General features: G+C 37.4%; 1 protein-coding gene across 3 annotated transcripts in view; it reads left to right on the top strand.

The window, feature by feature from the left end:
- Positions 1–23,465, top strand: part of RHOBTB3 (Rho related BTB domain containing 3) — a 41,394-nt gene that overhangs the window by 3,431 nt on the left and 14,498 nt on the right. For all 3 annotated transcript variants that reach the window (XM_042451538.1, XM_042451537.1, XM_042451539.1), the window contains exons 3-8: positions 2,448–2,640; positions 6,926–7,077; positions 10,369–10,480; positions 14,951–15,316; positions 18,144–18,256; positions 19,498–19,618. In XM_042451538.1, the coding sequence (XP_042307472.1) occupies positions 2,448–2,640; positions 6,926–7,077; positions 10,369–10,480; positions 14,951–15,316; positions 18,144–18,256; positions 19,498–19,618 (1,057 nt within the window). The remainder of the gene's footprint in view (positions 1–2,447; positions 2,641–6,925; positions 7,078–10,368; positions 10,481–14,950; positions 15,317–18,143; positions 18,257–19,497; positions 19,619–23,465) is intronic.

The raw sequence follows: 23,465 nt of genomic DNA, 5'->3' as shown, positions 1-23,465 counted from the left end.
GATGGGTAACTAAACAAATGTCCATATGGAAATACACAGAAATGGTTGTTGGTCAGTATTATTGATCCAATGACCCTGGATTTTCTTCATGGAACATGATTCAATCTGTTGTCAAGACAACCTCCTTCTGCTGCTTCTTATTTTGAGTTAAAACTTTATATTCTGCACCAGATTTCAAATAGCTCTGTATAAGACACGTTTATTTGATTAAGAGTGCTAGTAGCTTTCTGTGCAATCAAGGTGCTTTTGCAGTACGTTATTTATGTGTTCCAGATACTTTTAAGTCAGACAACATCTGTAGTGATTGTAATACTGATCAGTTATAAAAGTGTCAGCACAGGTGGACCAAAAGTTTGTACTAGAAGTATCAGCACAGGAGGTGGGATATTTGCTGTTGTGCAAGATCAGGAGCAATAACTCCAAGCCCTCAGGATGAGAACAGCTTCTTTTAAAAGGTACTGCCCGGTTTGTTTCTTAGTCTGCCATTATCATCACAAGTAAAGCCAAAAAGTGTGGGAAATGTTCCTGTTCTGTGTCCCAGTCCTTCAGCCATGTTCTTTTTAAGGATACTCTGTTTTATTCCCTAACTCCTCTTGTTTTCTGCTCCTCCTTGTCGGCATTTTATGGCTACTGAACATGAGTAAGATAATTTTCATACTGCAAACTAGTTCCGCATCTCTTGCACATGAATGATGCTGTTTTGGCTATATAAGAACATGCCTTCATGTGAACTAATGAAATAGATGAAACGATACCTGGAAGCACCTGTTTTAGGCTGGGCAGTATGTTAACATGTATAATAATAATAATAATAATAATAATAATAATTTTTATTTATATGCCGCCTCTCCCACAGGATCGAGGCAGCTTACAACAATGAGTAAAACACAGTATAAGTCTTAGAATTTCATCACTTGTGCTTTCCAGTTGAGTCACTGGTCATTATTCATAATGATGGCACAAAGTATGCACAGATATCTGCCTGTGGATTAAAACTTTTTTGGTACCTTTACCAAATGATAATAATAATATTTTTAAAAATTATTTTATTTATCTTTCATGTCCTAGTTCCTGTCTGTTTAGTTCGTATACTTTCTTCATACTGGTCCCTTGAACCTACATTTCTCCATTCCCATCCTGCATTATTTCATAAATCTTTGAAAATTCCAAAATATCAGGCTCTCTTTTATCTAATAGTGCTTAGCATTCTGGGAAGTCTAATTTTAAAGTCTTATGCTGTTTTTGCAGTCCCGTGGGTTAGTACTGCATTTCACAAACTGAAAAATGAGCAGAACTGAGTATCAGTTCATAATAGAGAAAGCCTTTCGTCAGCTGGTAATAACTACATTATGTAAGAAGCAAGGCAAGGATGTTGGACTGGCTGTTTATTCTCTAGCAGTGATAAAATGCCAGAATGGCACTGGGAAAAGCAAAAACAGAAACAATTGTAGAATCTCAGGTTGCCTCTGTTTATTAAGAACAGAAAATTTATTGTCATTCTCCCAACTGATATATATAAAAGAGCATAATTCCTCTCAAAGAGTATTCTGGATTGTACATTCTAATATGGTAGAAAAGTGTAGGCAGGGTAAGATAGAATAGTAGTCTGTTGTCTCACAGAAAAATATGTCAAGCTCTCTTCTAAAATATTGTGGTTAGCTAGCAGTTTGTTCATCAATTGCTAAATAAAAGTTGGGACATAATGTATTTCAGTAATTTTTTTTATTGCAAGTGTTTACTAATCTCCATAAGAGAAGAAGAACTTATATAAATATTTATTACTATTCATGCTCAGAGATACTGCACTTAAGTGAAGTTGTTAGCCATGCAAATTACATTCAATCATGCCTTTCCATTAAGCTATAGAAAAGGAAGAATTTTAAAAAGTAAAGTGCACAAGTTTTGAGTATATATTATATATGTCTGTGAACTGCTTTTCCCATGACTAAGATGAAATGAAAATCAGTTTTGGTATTTCCCTTATAAGTAATGCCTCAGTAATTACAGCTATCGAAAGAATTCAGAACTAGATTGAAAGCTGGTCTCAGGTTTGAGAGAGTTAGATTCAAACTTTCATGTGCTTGTTAACTTCACATCTAGCCTTCATTTAGTTACTGTGTCAATATATTGAGTTCTCTGTCTGTAAATTGCAAATATTGGTGACAAAGTTGCTACAAGTAAAGCTTAAAAGATATTTTACATACAATTTTACATGCAAAAGATATTTTACGTATAACTGTGGGCTTCTCTATATATTTTAAAAAATTATTTAACAAAAAAATTGACGTTATGGGTGCAAGCTTCCTGGATTTTGTTTAGTTATCTTTTAGTTCACTATGAAAGAGAACTCAACTTGTACTTCTGTGTCTGTTTGGTGGACTATTTTATTCAGTCTATTCTTAATCTACTGAAAATGGAATTTAGCACCATCTTTTTATTTTGTATAGGATATTTTTGAAAGTGACTGGTACACATCTCGGAACCTTATTGGAGAAGCAGATATCATTGTGATCAAATACTCTGTAAATGACAAATCTTCATTTCAAGAAGTAAAGGACATTTATGCACCACTGATTAAAAAAACACTAAACCACTGTTCAGTTCCAGTCATAATTTCTGCTGTTGGTGCAAGACAAAACGGTATGTGCTACAGCTTATGTTATAAACAGCTAAAATATAAGTCTGAGGATAAGTGTTGTGTAAATCATGGTGAAAAAGACTTATGCAATTAGTCCAATCATGATGTGACACATCTACAGAGCTTATTTTACAAAGTGCCATGTAATGTTCAGTCAGAAAACATTTGTACTAGCTCCATTCAGATTCAAACCACATTACTGCACTAATCTCTTATAGTACTGCTATTCCACTTTTACTGCTCTGGCTGCCTCCTGTTGCATTCTGAGGCTTGTAATTCAGTGATGCTTAAGAGCTCTCTGGCTGAGAATTTTAAATGCCCTACCTTAAACTGCAAATCCCAGAATGCAATGGGAGGCATCCAGAGCAGTTAAAGAGGAATAGCAGCACTCTAAGACAGGGGTAGGCAACCTGCGGCCCGCGGGCCGGATGCGGCCCGGCGAGGCCTTGGGACCGGCCCCAGCCCGGTCCTGCTGCAGATTGCCGCCAGGGCCTTTGGGGGGCAGTTGTCTGTAGAAGCCTCAGAAACATGCATTTATATTAACATTTTTTTAAAAATCAGCAAATTTTTTCGCGTGTCCTCCATTTTTTTTAAAAAAAAATGTCTTCCATTTGAAAATTTTGTCCTACATTTGTCCTGGTTTATTTATATATTTAAATTTTTTAAAAAATTATTTAATTATTTATTTTTTGCCCCCCCCCCAGTTGTCTGAGGGATAGCAACCCAGCCCCCGGCTCAAAAAGATTGCCTACCCCTGCTCTAAGAGTTCAGTGCTGTAATCTAGACTATACATGTTTCAGAGTTACACTTCCACATCATGATGACCTGTATATTCACACTGGTATTGGATGTGAGTTAGGCAGTAGTTTTAGAATTATGGCTTTTATATTTATTTGGAAATATGTCCAACCTCTCTAAGATGTGTGAAGATCTTGTCAATGTCACTTTCCTAACGTGTACATGAGCAAAAGTTGTATAACTTTCATTGTGCCACTGTTTTTTAGTTGTGTGATAGAAATAATGATAGCAACATTTATTTATAACGCCCTTTAGGTTAATATTGAAATGTTTACTTTTAGAATGTATGTAAGACTTAAGAATTACTGGAGATAAGAGGAGCTTGTGCCTTCTGTTACTATGTGTATCACGATCCTAGTAATGTTTTCTCTTAGAAGAGGTAGTTCTACCGTGTCTCTGTTTTGAGAACAGTTGAATAATTTAGGCTTCAGCCATAGCAGAAATAATCCCATTTGATAACATTTTAATTGCCATGGCTCATTGCTATAAAATTCTGGGAATTATAGTTTTGTGAGACATTTAGCCTCCTCTGTCAGAGAGCTCTGGTGCAACAACAAATTATAGTTCCCAGAATTCCATAGCACTAAGCCATGGCAGTTAGGTAATGTCAAACTAGATTTTTGCTGCAGTGTGAATAGAGCTGTAAGATGCAGAATAATTATCCCACTGACTGGGAAACCTTATTATAAGGAGGAAAGCTATATTATTAGTTCTTACAGAGGCAGTATGAGTGCCTTTTTTCCTGGGTGGGTACCGTACTTCAAATTCAGAACAAGTTTTTCAAATTCACTTTTCTATTGGCATACAAATGGCTTGCTGCTGGCACATTGTTTAGGAATTCATGAGATTTGTATGGCTATCATTAATATTGTTTAATGAATTCAGATAATTTTTATGTGAAATCTGATACAATGTGGGATAGTAAATAACCCTTTTCAATAGTTTTCTATTCACCTCCTGCCTTCCATTGTGTCATCTAAGGCTAATACATATACTGAAAACTAGCAATAACAATGTAATCTATGTTTTCTCAGTCAGAATTGTTTCCCCCAAAGTTCCTTTGTTCTGCAGTCATTATTCTATTCCCATGTTTTGTTCCATTTGGGTGCTACATTGCAGCTGCATTGAAAGTTATGTAACACAGCTGCTATAAAGCAATCCCTTGACACATGCATTCTTATAGGACGTTATACTTTACAGTCCATTTCTATATGGGAGACAAATTGAAATGCTTTCATCTTCTCTCAGTTCCATATATGTTCTGATGCAGCTGAACTGAACAGTAGACCAAGGAAAAGGAAAGCCTTTCTAGATCCACAGTATAAAAAGAGAACCCATTTAAGAATGAACATTAATTTCTTTGATATTTTTGGGGTGCTTTTTATTATTCTCCTCACTAAGCTATATACTCTACTATTTAAATGCATGCCATCTATTTTTACTGTAGTTTGTACCATTAGATAATATAAATGAATAATGATATGAATCATATTTATGTTAAGGGCTGTGATTATTCTCACTTAGTCCAATATGGGATTTAGGCTATAGCTACATATATAGAAAGATCCAGTCTCAGATCATCCCTTCCTACCATGGTGGATCTTTCTGTAGTTACTCCCTCTGTATCATCAGATTGGGGCCATAGTTTGGGCAGAGAAAGAAGCTCTACATGTACAGTTTTCAAAGCTTACCTAGCCCTGCAGCATAGCTCCCCAACATAGGGTGGTGGTGGTTTCAAAGGAGCCTAAATATTTTCCCCCACTGCCAACAATGTGAAAGCAAAACCAGGAGAAAAGGAATGACAATCGCCCCTCTACCTTCTAATCTATTGTCATCAGTCCTGAAGGGCTTAGGAAGTACAATAGTTGTCTGACTTTAGTCCTGCAGATGGCATGTCATCTCCTAGAATTCTTGACCACTGACCATGTTGGTTGGGACTTCTTGGTCCTGAAGTTCAAAACATCTGGAGAACCAAAGGTTTGTTGTTGTTGTGTGCGCTCAAGTCATTTCTGCCTTATGTTGACAGAGTTTTGGCGATAGGGTTTTCTGAGGGATAAGAGTGTATTACTTACTAAGGTCAGAAAACCACTGATGCAGTGCACTAATCATAGAGTGCTCCAGCTTATAAAAGATTCTTTATGCTGCAGGGCTTTATTTTCATTCATAAAAATGGAGAACAGGAGCAGGAGTGGGGATAATTGTATACTTTGTTTAGTGATCTTGGAGATCAGTTGTAAAATTTCTGTCCAGTACTCATGCACTAAGGGACAATGCAGCCACATATGTACAAAGGTTCCCCTACCTTCACAACCCCTCCAGCATTTTGGATTAGCATTGGTAGACACACTAGCCAATTTGATTGGGGTGAGATACTATTGATGGACCAACTTGAAGAGATGAATATTTGTTTGTCACTGGTTTGCTGGTGTTCTGCAAGGAAGTGTTATTTGGGATGGATGATAATTTGAATATAAATGCTCAGTGTGACTATAGCACACTGTTTTTTATAGACCTGTAAGTAGATAGCACCCATCTTTTTTGTCTAAATAATCATTTTAGGTGCTTCATATCTTGGATTAAAGTCAGTGAGAAAGAAGAAGCAGTTTTGTTTTCAAAGTCTTTGAATAATAAACTAATGGCATAATAATAACAAGAATATGTCTAAATACAATTGTTAGTCTCAATTAGAGTGTACCAGTTAGATCAATGGAACTTGTATACTGTTAAGTATAGATTTACCATATTCCTATTGATTCAATGAGCCTGCTCTAGTTGAGGAGCTAGTAATTGGATTTAGGTCATTACAATTTATGTACTTAAATATTTTTATTTATACCCTATAGCTTTATTTGTATAAACACCAATTAACAAATTGCTTTGTTTATCTATTGATAAGACTGTTTCTGTAATGTTATCCTCATCAAAACTTAGAGGAAACTTAGAGGACATGTCTTTGAGAAATGATAGCAAATTACAAAAAAAATTTAATTACAAAATTCAACATTCTAAGTAAACTGAAAAAAATATAATTTGTTCATATAGCAATTAAAAAAATTGAAATACTTCAATGAAGAAAACTACTTGCATCTGTAGACAGAAACAGAATCTGTATGAATAATCCAGAATGTTGTTCATTAGATAAATCCTAAACAACAGACTATATTCCAAAATTGCTTACATTAATGGGGGGAAAATCTACTATATCACATCAAATTTAAAAAGTGGTATATTTCTTACCCAAGTGGCTTTGCAAGAGGACAGCTGCAGAACACATTCTTTAATTGTTCTTGGCTGCAATCCTAAACACACTTAGTTGAGAAGATGCCCCATTGAAAATTGGTGGTTACTTCTAAGTAGATATGCACATAACTGTAAATGTTCTGAAATCTTCTCTTGTTTAACTTGTGATTAATTATTTACTAGGTTGTATAAGCCACTGATGAGCCAATGTAATTAAAAATACTTTGTATGAATAATTTGTTTTCTCAGAAGTTCCCTGCACTTGCCCTTTGTGTATCTCGGACAGAGGGAGCTGTGTTACAGCTTCTGAAGGGATTCAGCTCGCTAAAGAACTAGGAGCTACTTATCTGGAATTGCACAGTCTCAATGATTTTTACATAGGGAAATATTTTGGAGGCGTGGTAAGTATAAGGATCCCTTAGAATTACCAAATTTTAAGATTAAAAAACTTTTTAAATGCAGATTAGATTTGGACAGTTGGTATGGATATAGGTGACAAAGAGTTTGTTTCCCTGTTCTGAACTGAAGCTCATTGGACAATTCAGATCAAATTATATTCTTTCAATTTGATTTATTCAACAGAACTGCTATGAGGGTAAACTGTGTAAAGGGAAATACCTTTTGTAATTGACACTTTTGGTCAATGTGATATAGAAAAGCATACAAGAAGGTGGTGATGTTTTCACTGCCAAAAGTCTTTCAGCATCCCTCATTCCAGCTGTTTTCTAAACTCCCTTCATAACTTTGAAGTCCAATATTCTGGAAGGAGAAGGCATATCTATTTGGGAAGCATGTGGTTATTAGTACTTCAGCTATGAGGAACAACACTGAAATGAAAGAAATGCAGCAAAAACATTAGCCTAGGTGTACTACAGTCTTATAAAAATCAAATTACAATTACAAGTTCTATAAATCTGACAAAGTAAAGATATTCTAAAATATATGCTGTTTAAATACGAATGTATAAACCTGGAAGTGCTGTACCCCATGAAATATTGATGTGGCTGCTGCCACACTACAGATTTAGTGTTGTTTGACCGCACAGTATCTGCCTTGGCTCCATCCTGTGGAATCCTGGGATTTGTATTTTGTTGTGGCAGCAGAGTTCTCTAACAGAGACGACTAAATATCTCACAAAACTACACATCACAGAATTCCATAGCACTGAGCCATGGCAGGTAATATGGTGTCAAACTGCATTAATTCTGCAGTAGCCTGTGTCTCAAATGGTTTATTGGCAAAGCAGCTAATAAATTTCACTATATTAATTCCAATGTTCACTGGCCATAGCGATATTAGATATTGTAAGTACAAAACAGCAACAAAATTACTTGGCTAATTGATTTGAATTGATATCATTTATATAAAAATCATGGAGCAAATGATATTTGCAAATAATTTAGTGTGTTGAAAACAATAGGAGTTTCCAAATTATTTCTGAGAAATGATATTTAGTGCCATTGAGGATTTTCTCTGTTTTATATGTCTACTGCAGGTCAGCCTGTTTTATGAATTCTGTCCCTAATTTGTTTCTAGATAGCAGGTATTTTAGTTTGTCTGTTGGATCTGCTTTTTTAAAAAAATATTTTGAGGATACATAAATTATCTCGATTGTATTTTTAAAAAAGAAAATAAAGTTTGTGAGGTGCTCATGTCTCTTGGTTTTGGGTGTTATGGAATAATTTTCATTCTACATTCAAAGGCATTCTGGCAGACACTGGGAAATTTAATCGCTTAAATACATTAGAATACTCATGGGTCATAAAATACTTAAGAAGACACTCAATACATATTTTTAATCCATGTGAAAGAGGATTAAAACATTATTACCTTGTTATTTAGCCAGAAAGATTCCTAAATGGGAAACCAGTGCATATTCTCTGATTTTCTGAAAAGGCAATCCCCACCCTCAGCCTAACAATTCAAAAGACATGATGCAAACGAAAGGGAAATATAGGGCAGGAAGAGAAAAACATGCACATTTGGGCATCAGTTCTTATAGTAACCAACTGGAATAGAAAAAGGGAGTGCACAGTTCAAAAAGCAGGCCTGGGCAGCCCCCCTTGTTTACAATGCTTCTCTCTCTCTCTCTCTCTCTCTCTCTCTTTCTCCTTCTTCTTTTTCCATGAGGAAAAATACTATGTGTAGAAGGAAGGGTCTGGCAGAATAGAATTTAGGCCACCAATGGGGAAAAGGCAGCTCATTCTCTGGCAAAAGGTGCAGAGCTGCCAGAGCAGGTCAACATAAAAATTAATTCTTTGAACTGGGAGTCCAATGCTTCTTTCTCATAGGCCTGTTACAGACTGCCAAAATAAAGCTGCTTCGGGTCTCTTTGCAGGTATGCTATTTAAATGATGCATGCATCCTAAGAATCCGGAAGCTGCACCAAAGCTGCACTCCAGTGCTTAGGAATGGAGTGTGGCTTTGGCGTGACCTCTGGACTCTTAGGACCCATGCATCATTTAAATAGCATACCTCCAAAGAGACACGAAGCAGCTTTTTTTTTGGCAGTCTGTAATAGGCCATAGCTTCATAACTATGGTTCAAACATGACTGACAGCATGAAAAACTACTTACTAACTACCCAAGGACTTTACCAATCAGTGAAAATTTTCTCTGTGATCTCATGAATGTCACTGGATAATGCCCAGTTAAACCCCCAATTTTTCCCATGTGTTAAAGTCCTAAGTGCTGTATTGTCATCTGTAGTTATTCAGTATGGTTATTCAGTATGCTTAGGCTTAGGTTCAGTAGTTTCTGTGAGATTTAAGCAGCCTCTTTGTGGTATATAGGACTGTAGATTTTACTACCACATCTTACTTACATAACCAGAAAGCTTGGCCGTTATGAATAAGTAGTAGCAAGAACAGTTTTACAGACAGAGAATGAAAATGACAAGTCAGAAATATCACTTTCTGTAAAATATGAATATGATAATGAACTCCCTATACATAAAACAATTTGTCTTTTTTCCTGTTATTTTTGTTGTTACTGTTGAGTTTCTGTAAGTGAATGAAAGGAGTTTATCAGACAAGGGGAACTGGAAGTATAATCCGATGGCAATCTGAACGCAATCATGGGGTTTAACCCACTACACACAAATTCGGGCAATGGGAAGTCAGTCCGAACGCAATCATGTGGTTTCACGTTATTGTGTGATAGACTGCCACATGCAAATTCGGGCAATGGGGAGCCAGTTTGAACGCAAGGCATATTAACGTAATTGCATGAAACTAGCGACTTTAAGTGAATGCGTTCTGGCCCCACTTCCTTTTCATTCAGATTTTAAGAGAAATTCCTCCCGTTGATAAACTCCAAATAATTGTGTAAAAGTGTGTTTTTAAAAAAAAACAAAAAAAAACCTCTTGTGTTATTAGGGTTTTGGAGTGTGGTGGTTTTTTTGGCTGAATTATGTTTTAGCTTTATTGTAAGCTACCTTTGGTCCTGTAGCAGGAGAAAGGCTGGATGTAAATTAAATACACAAATGTATTAGAATGTATTGCTTTATTTAATTTATTTAAATACATTTAATTAGATTTATTATTTAAATGAATTAAATTTATTTATTTAATAAATAAAAATATTGCTTTATAAAATTAAGGAAACAACTTAAAAAATAATGAAGATGGGCCAGCTATTTCTTAAATATGTTAGTTTATTGTTTTGATAACACATGCCATGCTTTATTTTAGCTGGAATACTATATGATACAAAGTTTGAATCAAAAGTCATCTGAAAAAATGAAGAAAAGGAAAAAAAGCCATAAGTGTAATGGAGTCAAGCCACCTCAACTTGATCAGCCAGGTATAATGGATTCTAGTGTCTGAATGTGCACTTGCAATATGCATTGTATCATTTAAATTCATAATCCTTAAATTACCTTGTTTATTTTTTACTTTTAGTTTATAATAATGTATTTCATATTAATGTGCATAAAGTACAGGAGGAGTTTGATTAAAAATTCTATGTTATGGATTGTCTTTAGACCATTCTTATGAAAACATGACTATGAAGGCCAAACTAGTAATACTATCCTGGCTGAGAATAAAAATAAGTAACAATTTGTGATCAGATCTTCTGTAGTTTTTATGCTACAGAACTCCAATTTTCCAGCAGTGAAGGGGGAACCATCTCCTCCTTTTTGAATTGCTCTTCTTCGCTGTGGCAGTCAAACCACAAAGCAATAGTTCTTGCCTCTGCTCTACATAGATCGTTTTCTCACTGCACTCTTTAACTTTTTTCCTGTTCTCTGTTCTATCCCCCCCAAAAATCTTACTATTTACTTTGTTCTCTTTTCTCTATCCTACCTATTGTCTTTCACGGGCTGGCACTAGGAGCTATGTTCCTCCAGATATAAATATAACTCCTCTTGCCCTAGAGACAACAGATTCGGCAGACAGTACTGGTCTGGGCATAGATACCACTCCTGGAAGCAGTCCCAGTCCCCCAGTCCCAGTGTTTTTCTAGACCCTATAACAACACTAACAGCAATAACAACACCCCTTTTGGTAAGGAGGGTTGAAAATTGGTTCAGACCCAACTTACTACCCCTTAAAGTGGGAGGAAGACCTCAGTCTTCTCACGTTTTGGAGATCTTTACCACTGGTCTGTGTCAACGCTGAAAGACAGCTATTTAATAGATCTTCTTTACTATCATGATTTTTTCATTCCTTCTCCAAGGTCAAGAAGTTCAAAGAAACATCCATTGATGCTAGAAGCTATAGAACACCTGGTCAAGATTGGGGTCATCAAAACAATGCCATCTACACAAAGATTGAAAGGCTCTTATTTTATATTTTTAATTGTCACAAGAAAAAAAAAGAGCAGGTTGTAGAAAACTGTTTTGGACCTGAAGTGGGTCAATCGTTTTGTGAGGAAACACAAATACAGAATGGAGACTCTCAAGATCATTCTAGAGGCACTATAGCCCTGGGATTTTCTTGCATCTCTGGATTTGACTGATGGCTATTTGCACATCCTGTCCATCTACTTTACTGAAAATCCCTGTGGTTTATGCATCAATAGAAATTAAATAGAAAGCTCTCCCATTCAACCTTTCATCTTATCAAAGTGTCCTCACCAAGATGATGGCAGCTCTGGTAACCTCTTGGAGAGAGCATATCTGTATTTTGATTATATCCTGATAAGATCTGCTTCTCCTCAACAGGGACATGAGATGCCGACTTTGTGCTTTCCTCTCTATCCAGCCATGGTTTTCTGGTAAATCATGGGAAGAACCACCTCATTCCAGCTCTGCATTTGCAGCACTTTGAGGTGGTTGTCTTTTGAGAGGGTATTCTTGACCAAGGAAAAGGTAATGGCCATACAGAAGACCATCAGAAAGGTATGTCCTCTCTTACACCTTGGATCTCCTACTGTTGGCCTGTTTATGGGGTCTTATGATTGTCTCAATAGGCTGTGTTCCCCAGGCATGCTTCTATTCTAGATAACTTGAGTGGTTTCTGCTGCCATATCAAAGACAGATTGCCCAAGTGCCTTCAGGCACACAGGGAGGTTTTAGTGTCTTTTTGGTGATGACTATCCTCAGCCATTCTGCAAGGGCACCCAATTTGGAACGTTCCAGAGATTCAGGTCATGTTGAACATCAACCCAAGGGAGAGGGGAGCAGTTTGCAATGTCTAGTATACTCATGCAAGTTGAGATCAAAAAGAACTATCTCACTGCATAAAGTGGCAATAAGCAATAAGATTAGCTCTGTTTGTGTTCCATTATCAAGTCTGAAACAGGTCATTTCTGGTCCAAACTGACCAAATAACAGTAAAAGCAAACATAAATTGTGAAGGGGGACATGCTCCAGATTCCTCATGTCAGAAGCAAGCTCTTTACTAATATGGCTGGAGTTTCATCTTTTCTTCCTAAAGGCAGGACATATCAAGGGAGAACTGAACGTGGAAGCAGACTGTTTAAGCAGGATGAATGTGGATCTGGTGGAATGACATTTTCATTCTAAGGTTTTCTATGTGATTGTAGATTGGTTCAGTCTATCTCTTTGCCTTGCCAGCCCACAGTGAGATAATTAGGTTCTTTTCAAGGTTCTAGGTCAAAGAAGCAGAAAGAACAGACACTCTGACTTCCGAGTGGCTTTTGAGCCTCTTCTGTGCTTTTCCACCAATGGCCTTGATTGCAAAATTCCTAAGAAAAGTAAGAAACAAAAGGTTAAAATGATTCTGGTAGTCCCTCACTTGTCAAGGGGACCAAGTGGTTCTTGGAGATACTAGTTTTGTGCCTGGATCATCTCAGATTACTAATACAACAGAACTTGTTGAGACATGGCTAAGTTTGTCACCAAGATCTCATTTGACTCAATCTCCACACATGGAGATTGAGCAGAGCACATTTCTGAAAGATGGCTTTTCTTGCAAAGGTGGCTGACAGAATTATTAATTCTCAGCACCCATCCAGTAGGAGAATCTATAATTATATGTTTTGAGCCTTTGTGAGGTGGTGCAGAAGGATAGGACTGTGCTATGAATCTGTATCACTTAATACCTTAATTGCTTTTCTTACAGAACAAACTGGACAGTGGTCTACAATCCAGTGCACTTAAAAGACAAGTTTCAGCCATTTCTTCTGCTCTTTGTTTAGGACAGTCTCAAAAACATGCCTCATGTTCTTATGCCAGACTTTTTTTTGAGGATGACCACTGTAATGAAACCTCCAACACTTCATTGATGTCCTACTTGGGATCTCCACAATGTTCTTTCTGCTTTGACTAAGCCTCCTTTTTAATCACTGCAGGAAATGCCACTTAAATTTCTCACTTGAAAGGTTCTTTTCCTTTTAGCTGTCACTTCAGCTAGGAAAGTATCCAAATTGGGAGTTCTTTCAGTAGTAAGGAACTGTGTATTTTTCAGCAAGATTTGGTAGTGTTGTGGCAGGATCCCACTTTTGTACCCAAGGTTAACTTCGTTTTTCACAGAACCCTGGAAGACATTCCACCTTATTTTTGTCCTCATCCAGTAAAAGATCTAGAGAAGTTACAACACACTCTGGACACATTCTGAAAATATATACAAAGCATACTCAGCACTTCTGGGCATCTGATTGTATGTCCATATCTTTTCAGTTCTCCATAATGGGCAAAAACATGTTATCTTCTATTCAAACAAGATGGATAAGGGCCTATATTACATGCTATGCTATCATGTCAGAGTCAACACTGCCAGAGGCAGTTGTTAGTCCTTCCACATATAGTGCTGCTATTTCTGCTGCTCTCTCCACTGATGCTCCCTTTTTAGACATTTGTGGTGCATCTACTTAAGCTTCATCTTCCATATTCATATGCCACTACCGTTTGGATACCTTTACATCAGTGGAGGATTTCTTTGGGAGACTGTAGCCTGTGCTAATTCCCTAAATACTTATCCTCAGTTCAGGGAGCCTTGGTATGTCCCACTTCAGGATGTTTTCCCCTCCAGCACTGGAAAAAGAACATTAGACTTACCTGTGAGATGTTTATTTTCAGCCATGATGGGGGCAACATCCTCCCTAACCAAAACTGATTACTTTCTTTCCTATGTAATGGTGTGGATAAATAGTGCAGCCATTGTGTCTCTTTCTTTATTTCTTTTTTGGTTCTTCCATGCTTGTTTTTTGCTTGAGTGTTATGTCAAGTTACAATCCATGGCTTCACCATGGCTGCACAACCATGGACTGATTGTTACCCCTGGTGGCTGCTTCCATAAGTTTTTTCCTGTCTAGTAGAGTAAAGAGGAGGAGCAACCCATTACAAAATGTTTCCATCTCCACTGCTGAAAATAAGCAACTCACAGGTAAGTCCAATGTTCTTTTCTAGTTTAAAATATAAATAGTTTTCAATGAAGGATAAGCAGGAATCATTATGAAAACATTACAGCAGTTACATATTGAGTGAAGTTTAGTGCTTATTGTCCAAGAAAGCCAGTCATGTAATGCTTTCTTTAAGAATTAATGTAGCAAACAGTTTTAGTGCAGTTGCCAGTGAGGTGACATACTATCTTGTGGTCCAGAAAAAAAGTATAGCAGAAATTTGAAAGTGTGACACAAAATTGTTGTAACCTAAAAATATCTGAATAATAACACCTTTTGCTATCTATTTAATAAAGTTTAGTGCAGTAATTGAATTGAGGACATCAGAAACTTACGGTTATATGCTCATTTTATCTAGGCTGTTGGAATAAAAAAATATTATGCATTATGTCTAGTATTAAGCTTGGACATATGAACAATTTATTCATGTTTATTTTACTAATATCTCTTCCCCCTTTTTTGTAGAAAAAATGCCAATCTTAAAAGGTGAAGCCTCACATTATGATTCCGATTTACATAACTTGTTGTTCTGCTGCCAGTGTGTCGATGTGATATTTTACTCTGAAGACCTGAAGGAGGTAGCAGAAGCTCACAGGATTGTTTTATGCTCCATTAGCCATGTCTTCATGCTACTCTTTAATGTGAAGAGCCCTGCTGACATTCAGGATTCTTCTATCATTAGGACTGCTCAGACCCTTTTTACAGCAAACCAAGAAGCTTTGTTTCCCATTTTGAATCATGGCTCATCATGCAATTCACCAGTAAGAGTCATTGTTAAAGACTCTTTCTTCTGTTCTTGTTTGTCAGACATTCTGCACTTCATCTATTCAGGTATCTTGTTGGAATGGATCCACCTTTTTTTTTTTGATCTTTTAGTAGGAAAGAACTAATTTCCTGCTGAAGGACTGCATTTCCCCCCAGTACTGAGTATTAAGCCTTGTTGGCACAAGATAGCTCAAACTGTGGCCCTCCAGATGCTGTTCAGTTGCAGGTGCCATCAACTCTGGCCAGCATAACCAATGATGAAAAATGCTTAGGGCTGCAGTCCAACAACATCTATACAGCAAACCACCAAGCTATGCAGAAAACCTGTTTGGAATGAAAATATAGTGGGCTCTCCAAAATCCATGGCTGCTCAAGTCCCATTATATACAACGATGTAGTAAAATGGTGTAATAAAACAAATGTAGAAAATAAAGGAGAGGCCCACAGACTGGAAGCAATCAATATATATTCCTACCCATAAAAAAGGAGACACAAAAGATTGCAGTAATTACAAAACCAACACACTAATTTCCCATGCAATCAAAATCATGCTCAAAATTCTGCAGCTAAGACTCCTACCATATATGGAGCATGAAATCCTAGAGGTGCAAGTTGGATTCCTAAAAGGAAGAAGCACTAGGAGTCACATTGCAAACAGACATCGGATAATGGAGTGCACCAGGAATGTGAAAAGAAAATCAAGATATACTTTATTGTCTACAGTAAAGACTTTGATTGCATAGATCATGAAAAGCTATGGCTTACACTTAAAGGAATGGGAGTGTTGCAACATCTTTACTCAGGACAAGAGGCTGCTATAAGAACAGAATACAGAGAAACAGAATGGTTGGCAAGGTGGCCAGATAAGACTGTATGCCAACACCCGGTTTATTCAACCTGTATGCAGAAAATAGCTTACACAGTGCAGGCTTAGCCTCCAGTGCTGATAGGATGATGGAATATTAACAACCTAAGATATGCAGATGACACAATACTAATAGCAGAAACAAGCAAAGACCTGGAAGAAGGTGAAGGAGAAAAGTGCCAAGGTTGAACTAATGCTCAATATTAAAAAAAAACCCAAAAATAATGACCATGAAAGATCTATAAGGATTTACCTGAGACAATTGAAATACTGTAGTTAGAGTTCCCATATCTTGGGTCAAATATTGATTAAAACAGAGACTGCAGTCAAGAAATCAGAAGAAGATTGGGATAGGGAAGAGCAGCTGTGAAAGAAATGGACAGGATCATAAAGTGTAAAAACATAACTGTGAACACTAAAGTGAGGATAGTCTAAGTCACTATATTCCCTATTACAATGTATGTATATAAGAGCTAGCTAGACAGTGAGAGGGGAAAAAATAAACTCATTTGCAATATGGTGCTGGAGAAGAGTGCTGAGGATACTGTGGTCAGCCAAGAAAGCAAACAAATGAATTCTAAAACAGATCAAGCCAAAACTATCCCGGGAAGCCAGAATGACTAAACTGAGGCTGTCATACTTTAACCACATCATGAGGAAAAATGAATAATTACAGAAGTCAGTGATGGTAGGAAAACTGGAGGGCAGTAGAAAGAGAGGAAGACCACTTGCCAGATGGCTAGACGTGATCAAGAAAAACAAGCCTGAGCGTGCAGGACCTGAGTGGAGAGGTTGAGAACAGGGGGCCTTGGTGATGTCTCATCCACAGGATTGCCATGAGTTGGTTGACTTGAGGGCAGTTAACAACAAAACAATATAGTGGTTTGACATGTTCCTTATATAAAATGGCAAAATCAAGGTTTGCTTTTCTTTGGAATATTGGGTTTTAAATGTAGACTATTTACATTGGATATAAAGGGCCAGCTGTAATAACGGCAACAGAAGTAGCCCAATAGCAATACCTGATGGATTGTACACTATTGTGCTGTTCCATAGACTCCTTCAACATGGGGTCCTCCTGTGTGTACTTGGAGCTCTTGTACTTGTAAGGACTCCACTATTTAGTGCATCTGAAGACAGTTCTACTGTTTTGCCTGTTGGGTACAATGAATGGGGGTGCCCCATGAGTTCTGAGTATGTAGAGACCTGAATCTAGTTTTATATCGGGTATATTTGTTGTATACCAGTTTTTGATCAAGCCAAGTCTAATACAGTCATCCCTCCATATCCACAGATTATTGATCCATGGTTTCAACCATGGCTTGAAAATATTTTAAAAATATATAAATTGCAAAAAGCAAAATTTGATTTTGCCATTTTATAAAAGTGGCACCTTTTTACTGTGCTACTGTATTTAATGGGACTTGATATCCACGGATTTTGTTATCCACTGGGTCCTGGAACTAAACCCCAGTGGATATAAAGGGTCTACTGTACTGAAATCTTGATATGGATGTGAAAGGGGTGGATTCTGAACCTTTGAAAGGCCAATCATCCAAGGCCAAATATATGCTTCCTCTCCAACTTCGAGCCCAGAAGGGATACTGGTGCTGCTGGGAAGCCCAGCAACAGAAATGCTCTAGTAGAAGAATTACTCTTTCCTGAGTCTTCACAGAGTTTCATGGACTTTTTAAAAGTCACGAATAGCATAAATATAAATAGGAAAAATAGTTATGCTTGGTATTACTCACACCATAGGTGTACCCTATTAATACCAGTAAGTTTACAAAACCATGTTCAAAGTCACAGTTACAATAGATTTTGCATTGGTACACTGGAATTTTGTATTTCCCATGGTGCAAAATATAATGCATCCAGGACTTTGATTATGATGATGATAAATTGCTTGCAAGAAAAGTAAAACCTCTAGAAAAGATACTTGTGCAACAGATATTGGTAGAAACTACCATAAATTTAACAAATATACAGTACTGTGTTAAGAACAGATAACCCATTCCTTCCTCATAGGTGCTTTCCAGTGGGAATTATTGGAAGAACATATAAAAAAGAAGCTGAAAGATCCTGAAAATGTTGAGCTTGTTCTTGAAAGAGTAAAATGTATCTTGAAAATCCCAGGAAAGGTAAGACATTTTATTGTGTAACAGTAATTGTTAAAATAGGACACAAAGAGGTCCATATAAAATGGTTTGGATCTGTCAGCTACAATGAGTACTTGTATCACAGTACTTGATAAAAAAGAACACAAAGGGGCTAAACAGATAGGCAGCATGCAGCCAGCCAGCCACCCCTTTTCGCCCAGGATCAGTGCTGTGGCAACCACACACAGTGGCAATGATCTGGTCCCTGAAGGAAGCAAAAAGAAGCTGTGAAAAGCAACTTTATAGCTCCCTGGAAGGGAGATCATAGATGTGCTGGCACGCCATTATGATGCTCTGTTTGGCGTTGCGCCATTTGGGCGCTGCGTCATCATGCCATGCACTGTCTACAAGGGTGCACACCAAAATGGCTCCTGAGTGTTGTTGTTAGGGCTTGGAGCATGCGGACGCTGAGCCCTCACCCCGCCCACAGGCCGGCACAAAGTGCCAGTCTGTATAGCCCCATTGAGGCCCAAATAAAGTGGTTTGAATCCATCAGCTACAATGTGTATATTATTAAAAAAAATCTTTAAAAGTAAATGCTGTTCTTTCTTAATAAGGTCTATGTATTAAAAATCACAGAGTTGGAAGGGACGGCAAGGGTCATCCTGTCATGCAGGGATACAGAACTAAAGCATTCCTGAAAAATGGCCAAACAGCCTCTGTTTAAAGGCTTCCAAAGAAGGGGAGTTCACCACCCAAGAAAGAGTTGTAAAAATGTGAGGTGGGTTTCAAAGTGAAAGAAGGTTTAGTTCATATGATGAAGGATTACTTTTTCTGTTTTATAAACTTTGGAGCAAAGCAACCTTGCCATGAGGCAAGGGGAGGTAGATGTCTTTAGCATTGGGTTTTGGATACTATTAAGGATAATGATAAGAGACAGATAGATATAACCCAAGGCTGTGCCACAATGTATTGAGAAATTTTGTCTTGCAGGTGTGCTCTTGCACAATTTCTTTTCATTTCAACAAGGCTTGTCTTGACTTAACAAATGCATCTAAGGATCTTCTGAAGAAGAAACATTATACGATCATGATTTATGCTAGTAGAGTTGAAAGTGGAAGAAAAGATCCTGCAAATGTCTATAGGTGTCGCATATCAGAAGTGAGCAAATCAAAGACATGGATAGGACAAAGACAGATTTGCCTATGGATGTTTCTGTAAAAGTAGTAACAAAGGTAGACATTTAAAAAGTATTGGCATTCATAAATCTTCTCATTTTTCAGATTAACAGCTCACGGAATTGCAGATCGTATTTGTCAAAAAGACCTTTACAGTTATGTAACAGCTCTCTCAGGCTTTTCTTTAACACAACAGTGTTAGCTGATGTCATGTTCAAAATACAAGGTATCATATCCAGCCTTTCTGTTTTGTTTTCTCACATTTTATTTTTGATAATATCAAATGATGTTAAACTGTCTCCTAATATATTTTAAAAGGAAGTATTGTCCTGGATTTTAGTTGTTTCTTTCTAAAATATAAAACTGAAAGTCTACTGACTGAAAAATGGGGGAAATGTGTTTTTCCTTTCATTAAAGGTAAAAGTAGTCCCTTGACATGAATGTCTAGTCGTAACTGACTATAGGAGGTGGTGCTCATCTCCATTTCTAAGACAAAGAACCAGCGTTGTCTGAGGACTGCTCTGGTTGTCATGTGGCTAGCATGACTGCACCGAACGCTGTTACCTTCCCACTGAGAAGTGGTATTTATCTATCTATTTGCATTTGCATGCTTTTGAACTGCTAGGTTGGCAGAAGTTGGGATTAATGAAAGGAGCTCACCCATTCTGCTGAGGGAAAAAGCAATATATGTTATGGTATGAAATAATGTTTACAAAGCCAAGTGAAAAAATTAAAATAATCTCATTTGGTAGTAGATGTTTTGGTACTAATATGTTGTTGCTTTGTCAGTGAAGAAGCTTTATTTTTATTTTTATTTTTATTTTTACCCATCCAGTGTTACAATGTTTAAACCCATTGACCAAATTGGGAATTAGGTAGAGTGTGTTAATTATTGCAGCCCTTAATGTCTTCTATTCATATACACAGATAGGAGTGGCAAGTATTTTTATCAACTTTCAATTGCTTTCACAGGATTAAAGTTTTTTTTAAAACTGCATTCAGCTTTGAAAATCCCTCACCAAGTCTTAATAAAATCTGGCACATGTGTAGATGGGGATTCTTTTCTAGATGTTTCCTTCACTATGCAATAAGAACAAACAGTCCTTTGAAGGGAGAACAAAACACACATACACAGGCTGGCGAGAAAGTAGCTCTAAGGGCTACTTTCGGACATTTCATGTAGGTAGTCAAAGGAACAATAGGTCCCATTGCTTGTTTCAAAAGAAAATGCCACAGAAGAATAAATTGATACTAATAAGAATGCTGCCTTCTATTACAAAAACAGAACTCAATGATAATCAATTACCGGTAATATTTTTTATTTTTAGAAGGTTTTGTCATTAGAACTAATGATATCTAACTTGAGAATGTGGCACAAAAATGAATGTAAACTGCACAGCAATTTCATGTATTGAATAGTCTCCAGATTTTCGTTAAGACACACAAAACTCAGAGCTTGTACTTACAGGCTAAAATAAATCTTCTTCAGGTCACTTTGGAGGTATGCTGTTTAAATTACACATGCATCTTAAGAGGCCAGAAGCCATGCCAAAGCCACACTCCAGTCCTAAAGATTGGCGTGCAGCTTTGCCACAGCTTCTGGCCTCTTAAGATGCGTGTGTCATTTAAACAACATACCTCCAAAGTGACCCGAAGCAGCTTTATTTTGGTTTGGTGTACGGGCCCTCATTCTGATAACATTTTATTGCCAAGATTTAGCTGGCAAACATATGAAGTAGTAATGAGAGTACAGTCAACCCTCCACACCCACAGATTCCGCATCCACAGATTCAAACATCCATGGATTGAAAATATTTTTTTTTTTAACTTCTAAAAAGCCTTGATTTTGCCATTTTATGTAAGGGACACCATTTTACAACACTTTTGGATATAAGCATCCATGGATTTTGGTATTCACTGTGTGTGTATATATATCCTAGAACCAAATACCAGCAGATACCAAGAGCCCACTGTACTTCTAAGGATGTGCAAAGTGTTCTTCCTGACTGAATAAATCACATATATCAGAGATTGCAGTAAGGATTCCAGGTTTCAAGTCATTACACTAAGAGGCACATTCAGACTGAGCAAAGGCCTAGTGATTGAACCTGAGTGATAGCTCTCGGTATTGGGTTTTTTTTTTTTTTTACTGTCCAAGCAATATATCTTCTGTCCAGATCTATTTCTTGTGAATTTCCTGGATGAGTGTTGACTTTTTAAAGTCATGGCAGGGTTTTTTCCTCTCTGGGACATTCTGATACAGGCAGGAGTAAAGTCCCACATCTGTCCATTGTCTTGGTTACTTCTGTAATTCTTGGGCAGTCACGCTAATGATATGTTGAATGGAATGTATGACTTTTCCTACAGAGGTTCTACTCTGATGTTCATTTTGTCATTACATTTCAGGGGAGGAAGGAAACCCTGTCTACGCTACACTTTTAGGTTGGGGCAGGGAGAACATACAACCCATGTTAGGATGCTGGAGTGGGAACAATTTATTTGATGTATATAACTCGGGAACAGAATAGCCCAACGTTTACTCAGATTTTTGGCCTCTGGGACATATGCCCACACTGGAGAATTTATTTAGTCTGTGTCCCAATGGCACTGAAGCACTAGTAAGGAGTGCTTGCAAATTAATACTATTATAAGTAAGTGCCTTGTCAAAGCACTATTTCTGTCTTGCAGCTGCAGAGCAATGCATAATAAATATAGCATGTTGGAACAATTTTGTTGTTTTTCTACAGCAATTTCACATTGTTTCTTAACAATACAAGTACCTAACGTTCTGCAGGACTAGGATACACATTGTAATCCTGCAGAAATCACTGCAACATCAGTTCAGTATGTTTTTGTGAAATTGGATGGTATATGGTTAGTCTTTTTTAAAATTTTATCCTCATGTACTCTATTTCTGAATAATTCTGTTGAAAGTATTAGAAATTCTTTAGAATGCGCATCTTAAAAGTCTTCTTTGTTTCTCTAATCTACTAATGTATACAATAGGCAGCTTGCTTGTTAGATATACTGATGCATATTTATTTGAATGATGTGAAATATTTGTATTAAATAGATCACAGTCACATTATACTAATTTCAGTTGTTCTAAACTGAAATACTTCCTTACAAAAAGGAATTTATTTATCAAAGGAATTATGTTGAAAGAATGAGAAAAAAATAAATTGAAATACTTATTGTGCAGAAACCACTAAAGATTCTAAGCCTAAAATGTTACTTTTTCATATATTGTGAATAATAGGGAAACTGGTAGGACCTTTTCAAATGTGAATATGAATTTTGGCTTACTTGTTATATTTACAGGGTTGTATTAGTTTCAGCCTGGAAGTTTCACTCTTCTGCTTTTGCACAGCCATGTGTATGAGATCAGAAGTATCTTTTTCTATAGTTTTTTGTGGTTTTTTGGGCCTATGAGGCCATATTCTAGAAGAGTTTATTCCTGATGTTCACCAGCAGCTGTGGCTGGCATCTTCAGAGAATGCTGGCATGGAAGAGAGTGGTGTATATATATATTGTTGGTTCAGAGGAAGCAATTTACATGTTCATCTGTCTATCGTTCTGTTGTTGAATGGCAAGGCCTCAGGGTGTCTATTTAATTAATAATCCATTGTCTGCTGGGAAACCTCCCTCACCTTGGCTGGTTTTCATTTGCATTTGTTTGGTCTTGATTTTGGTGTTTTTCAGGACTGGTAGCCAAACTTTGGTGGTGTACAGACCGCCCCTTTGGGGTGGCCTGCACCGGCCCCTTTCCCTGATGGATCAGAGCCTCAGCTGCCACAGCGGCAGCCCTGAGGCCCCAATCTGTAGCTTTTCCAGGTCGCGGGGATCCACCGCTTTTCCAGGCCAAGATGTCATGTCCGCGCTGTCCCATTTGGAGGCAGCGCGGCCGTGATTTGGAGGTGCCACCATTACAACGTACTAGGGTTGTGGGGCATCTGGAAAGGACACCCCGAGGCAACCCTAGTATGTGTGAAGGCCGGTGCAAAGCGCCGATCTGTACAGCGCCACTGTGTACTTTAAGAGTTTCTTCGTTCCTGTTTAAGTTGTCCAGGTAT

Source organism: Sceloporus undulatus, chromosome 2, assembly GCF_019175285.1.
Source record: "Sceloporus undulatus isolate JIND9_A2432 ecotype Alabama chromosome 2, SceUnd_v1.1, whole genome shotgun sequence".
Classification (NCBI taxonomy): domain Eukaryota; kingdom Metazoa; phylum Chordata; class Lepidosauria; order Squamata; family Phrynosomatidae; genus Sceloporus; species Sceloporus undulatus.
This window is presented reverse-complemented; position numbering and strand designations above follow the sequence as displayed.